Below are 5156 nucleotides of genomic sequence, written 5' to 3'. Positions count from 1 at the left end.
ATGTAAATATTTGCACACTCATATGAACACCACCAATCGTTTAATCTCAGTTATTTCGGTCCCCTTGTACCAGAGAGAAGGATTAGCTTCTGTCGAATCGCTTCACTGTCCATCACTTTACATTTATCCTCGATCTGCAGCATCAGTAAACTAAAATTCAGTTTCTTCTACAAACTGCTTCACCAACACAAATTAACTTTAGTGGACTTCCACTCAACTGGGGAAGTAAATGGTTGCAGCCTTAGGGTCCTGAATCTAGCTGACTTACAAGGGAAATAGGGTAAAACTGTGAAATGACATGCTTATAGGCAAATACTTCTTGGATTATCTGTATCATTTCAAGGTTCAGATTAGGCTCCATGGATTCTGGATCCCATCGACTAGTAACCCAACTTCAACCATGGTCTAGTAAATCTGAACTAGGACACAAACTTGAAAGAGTCTAAGACCCAAGTTCTGGGGCCCTGGGGAGACCAGGAATCTAACTTGAGACTTGGCCCATGTAACCAATGCAGGAGTTATTCCAAGGAGTTGGGTAGTCAGATTGGTTCTGACAATGTGGGTTAAACATGAGAAGGCAGTATCTTAGCTAGACAAGAGTAGGGGTGGGCATCGGCCCGGCCCGAGACCGTTTAGAACTCAGCCAACTGGGCTTTGCCTGTTTACTAACGTCCCGAGCTTTGGCCCTGTTCTTAACGGGCTCCGGTTTGAAGAGCAGCCCACGACCTGGCCCATTGCCCAATGGGCCAATGTGAAGCGGGCACGGCCCAAACCCAACAAATTAGCTAAATAATAAATAATTAACAAGTTTTCATGTACCAAACTAATTATCTTTCTAGTTTTCATAAAACTGATGGAACTAATTAGGTAAATATTAATAGTTTGCAATTAATTAATATTTAAAATTTTATATTATTAATAATTAATAAATATCTCAGGCCCGATAGCCTGCAGGCTGACCTGGACCCCGCCCACTTATATAACAGGCCCGAGCCTAAAACCTTGACCCAAACCCGGCCCATGGAGGGCTGGTCGGCTTGGACCATAGGGCCGCCCAGGCCTCAGGCTAGAAGCCATCATGAGCCATCGCCCATGTTGACTACCAAATGACAAGCTAGTACCATGTCTGTGTCTGCAGTCTAGTCATGGGCTCATCCCCTACTAGCTTGAGTAAAAAATGCTCTGAGCTGAAAGACTGTTTCAAATGAACTATTGACAGCAGAAATAATAACTGTAACCTGAAGATGCAGGCTGTAGAAGACTCTGTCTTCATTGGATTCAAAAGTAGATGCATTCAGTAGTTGAAGCCCTTCTTCCTCCAAGTTCCTCACCAGTTCTGAAAGGTGGTACCCTTGTCTTCTTGTAGCAGAAACCTGAATCAACAGTTCATTCTCATGGATTCCTGTCGCTAATACTGTGGGGGCCAGAGGCACAGGATCACTGGCATTCCTATCGCGGAACTTGTGATTTTCTTGCCTTGAGACTCTCTCCAAGATCTTTTTTCTCTTCTGCACTAGGCTTTCTACTTGTTTTTGTAACTCAGGAATGTACTTCAATGCGCGAGAAACGGTTGCAGGGACACTCGGCTTTTTCTGCCCACATGCATGATTGGACCAATGTGAATACCAGAACTGGTTAACTTCTGATAATGATGTGTATTACTACTATCAGACATCCTTCTTGTATTTAGTTGCAGGAACATGCAAAGATCCAGTTTCAAATGCTCTCAGATCATATATATATATATATATATATATATATATATATATATATATATATATAACAGTTTTATCTCCTAAACCACCCTAAACAGTTTCAAAGGGTTAATGTTTTGAGCATTAGTTTCCTTGAAGTTATAGATGTATCCTTTATAAATTACTTACCAGAAAACATGCATTAAATTTTGCATATTCATACTTGTCTTTCTAGAGCAATCAAATATCAACGGCTCATATTACACTAGAACTTGATGTAATAAAAATCAAATTTCCATTATATTGATTCAATACAAAGCATGATTTTTAACAAATACTAATGACACGCACACATACATATATGGAAAAATATATGGCGGTTCTATACCATGATATCATATGTTGGTACACTATTGCCATATCTTTTCTGGCCTACTGTAAGCGAATGGCTGTTTTCAAGTTGTTTTTAGTAAATCTGGCCCGCAGAGTTGATTTGTTAGGAAACCATACTTGGATCATGTTTTTTTGATAAAAAAAACATGATTTTTTAAGCCTTGAATATTTATACAAATTTTATACTGTCTATTTTTAAACTTTATAAAAAAACTACCTTTATATTATAATATGATGATACAAGAGTTGATCCCTATAAAATCAAGCATGTAGATCACATTTGTATGGTCAGATTTAAGGAAAACATGAAAAAAAACCTTCAAAAGCATGGTAAACTGGTGGCAGGATGCTATCACAAGCATATATATATATATATATATATATATATATATATATATAAAAGCAAACATGCTAAATGGGTTTTTCGTCGATTATTTCGTTATTCCTACCCCATAGATGTGTTGGGCATGATTGATTTACTAGGAATCAGCACTTGGATCATGTGTTCTTGAAAAAAAAATACTTGGTGCCTCAAAAATTTACAAAGATTTTGAACTGTTGATTTTTTGAACCTTATAAAAATCCACCCATGGGTTGGAATCAAACTCTCCAAGAGATAAACTCTATACAATCATGTAAACCACAGCTGCACAGTCAGAATTTAAAAATAAAATGAAAAAGGCTCAAAAAACTCATTTAGCATGTTTACATATCTCTCTCTATATATATCATTAAAATTTTGTACTGTACTAAGTAGGCTAAATTATCAAAACAGCTTTAAGGCGATAGCATGTTTTAAATTTTCATATTTTCAGAAGCTGAATTGGTGTCAGGAGGAGACATGACTGTCCCAAATAAAGTACCAATAATATATTAGGAAAAAAGTAAAAATACAACTGTTCATAATATATATAGAGAGAGAGAAGTGGAATTTTTCCTCCTGAAAATTAATGAAAATTTTCAGAACGCTAGTGTTTTGTTAATTTAAGTTGGTTTAATATTCCTAACTTTGAACTAGAATGGTCCAAAATTAGAGAATCCCTCCCCCCCCTCTCTCTCTCTCCCTCTCTCTCTCTCTCTCTATATATATATATATATATATATGTGTGTGTGTGTGTGTGTAGCATGATTGATTTACTATAAATCGGCACTTAATCATGCATTTTGAATGAAAAAATGGTATTTAAAGCTTTGAAAATTTATCAACATTGCAGGCTGTTGATTTTTTAAACCTTATAAAAATCTATCAAATACTCCAAGAAGTGATTGTTATAGAAACAAGCATATAGATCACATTTATACGGTCAAAATTTCAAAAAAACACCATAAATTTAATTGTGTATTTCCACAGCTCTTCAAATACTTAGAAAAAAAACTAGGGCAACTATCAATGCTAGTTTTTTTTAGTTTTATGAAAGTCAATGGTTGAAAAGGATTTGCATTCCCCATATGGCTGTAACTTCTTTTTTGGGAAGCAGATCAGATCATGCTGAACATGAGCGTTTTTGCTCATGGTGGCCGTCTGTTTGCATTTTGGATGAATACCACGTGGTAAACCACAAAGAGGGACACATACAGAATGTAAAGGTGATGTCGTCATTCTTGCCTTCTGCTCCAGAGATATTGCCAAGAAATAACATAAAAATACAAAATGGGGTTTCTTGAGAAAAGAATCCTCTCATTGTTTAAAACTTTGAGAGTTTGGGGTTGGAAGCTTAAAAATAGGACAGGTTGATAAGCTGTCGCCTCACTAATATCTATTCTGTTTTGTCTATTACTCAAGGCCTGGTTAGGCCACACAAAACACAAAATCTCTTAGTTTTTTTTTTGGTTCGACAGAGAAAGCTGGGGTTAGGCAGACCCCTACCAGTTATACAACAATACCATTTGGGGTTCGAACTTGCAACGTCCCAACACAAGGTGACGTGTGCACTAACTGCTCCTACCAGACAAGTGGAACCTCCATTGAATCTGCCCATGCGAGCTTCTCTCTCCTGGTTAGAGATGAGCACGATTGTTCAGGTGTTTCACAAACATTTAGTGTTCGAATCTCGAGACAAATGTCCTGTGAATAAACAGTAGGGGCGGGCTGAGGCTCGATTACTGGATCTGCTACGCGACCGAGCGAGTGACGCTCAATTCCTTGGGTTTTTCACTTTGATGGAACCGGTTTTGCGACGAGGCGATTGAGGTCTTTATGGGTGTGCCCGAGAACTCCTCCTGGCAGGGACGTACCACTCAGGTCATGGTTTCCCCATTGCCAAATAACATGTGCAATGCAATCTTGGATGGATATGGTCTACTTCAATTCCTCAACAGACTAAAAGTATACCCATTTTCAGGTACTGGTTATGGCCATACATTTGAACATCTAGACAGTGTGACTTGCATGAATTCAAACACCAAAAAGCTTCAGTTTTTGTTTTGCTAAGCTCAGTATGGAACTTCTCTCTATATGATACCATTTTGGGCGACAACCAAGGTGAGATTTGGATATGCATAAAGGAAGGTACCTTTTGGTCAATGTTAGGCAAAAGCGATCGAAGCTCGGAGTACAGGGTGTTCATCCTCTTTCGCCGGTGTCGTTCGTTGGCGTTGTGACTGAGCTTTTTCACCACGGAATGATCACCGTCCATGGTGCATGGCCCCTGTGCATCATCGAAGGTGGCTGTGATATCAGAAGCGAACTGAAAGAAAGGTTGCTGGAAGTTGCTTCCATCCATGGTGCTCCAACTAATGCACGGGAGGTCCTCCACTTCACTTGTATCTCTACATGTCATCAAATCCTCCGCTACACAAGGAACTGGAGGCACTCTGATTGGTGGCTGTATAAACATTCTTGGTGTTGGGAGGCCACTCCTGATGGATCTTTTATATATATATATATATATATATATATATATATATATATATATATATATATATATAGAGAGAGAGAGAGAGAGAGAGAGAGAGAGAGAGATGCAACCAAAGAAGGGTTCAAAATCTACAACTTGTGATAGTTGTGTCGTGGACATGAGAGGGTGGTGTATGTTCGCCCCCGATGATTCACTGAATCCCACGTCTATG

General features: G+C 38.5%; 1 protein-coding gene across 1 annotated transcript; it reads right to left on the bottom strand.

Moving 5' to 3' along the window:
* Positions 1-1151: 1151 nt before the first annotated feature.
* On the bottom strand, positions 1152-4924 carry LOC149819982 (transcription factor ORG2-like). The gene is made up of 2 exons (XM_089981713.1): positions 4601-4924; positions 1152-1592 (listed from the first exon to the last, which is right to left on the bottom strand). The coding sequence occupies exons 1-2, from the start codon at positions 4922-4924 to the stop codon at positions 1152-1154; spliced, it is 765 nt and encodes a 254-aa protein (XP_089837839.1).
* Positions 4925-5156: the final 232 nt, after the last annotated feature.

This window comes from Nuphar pumila, chromosome 12 (assembly GCF_984573655.1).
Source record: "Nuphar pumila chromosome 12, dmNupPumi1.hap1.1, whole genome shotgun sequence".
In the NCBI taxonomy this organism is placed as follows: domain Eukaryota; kingdom Viridiplantae; phylum Streptophyta; class Magnoliopsida; order Nymphaeales; family Nymphaeaceae; genus Nuphar; species Nuphar pumila.
Note: the sequence above shows the minus strand (reverse complement) of the source record. Positions and strands in the feature narration are given on the sequence as shown.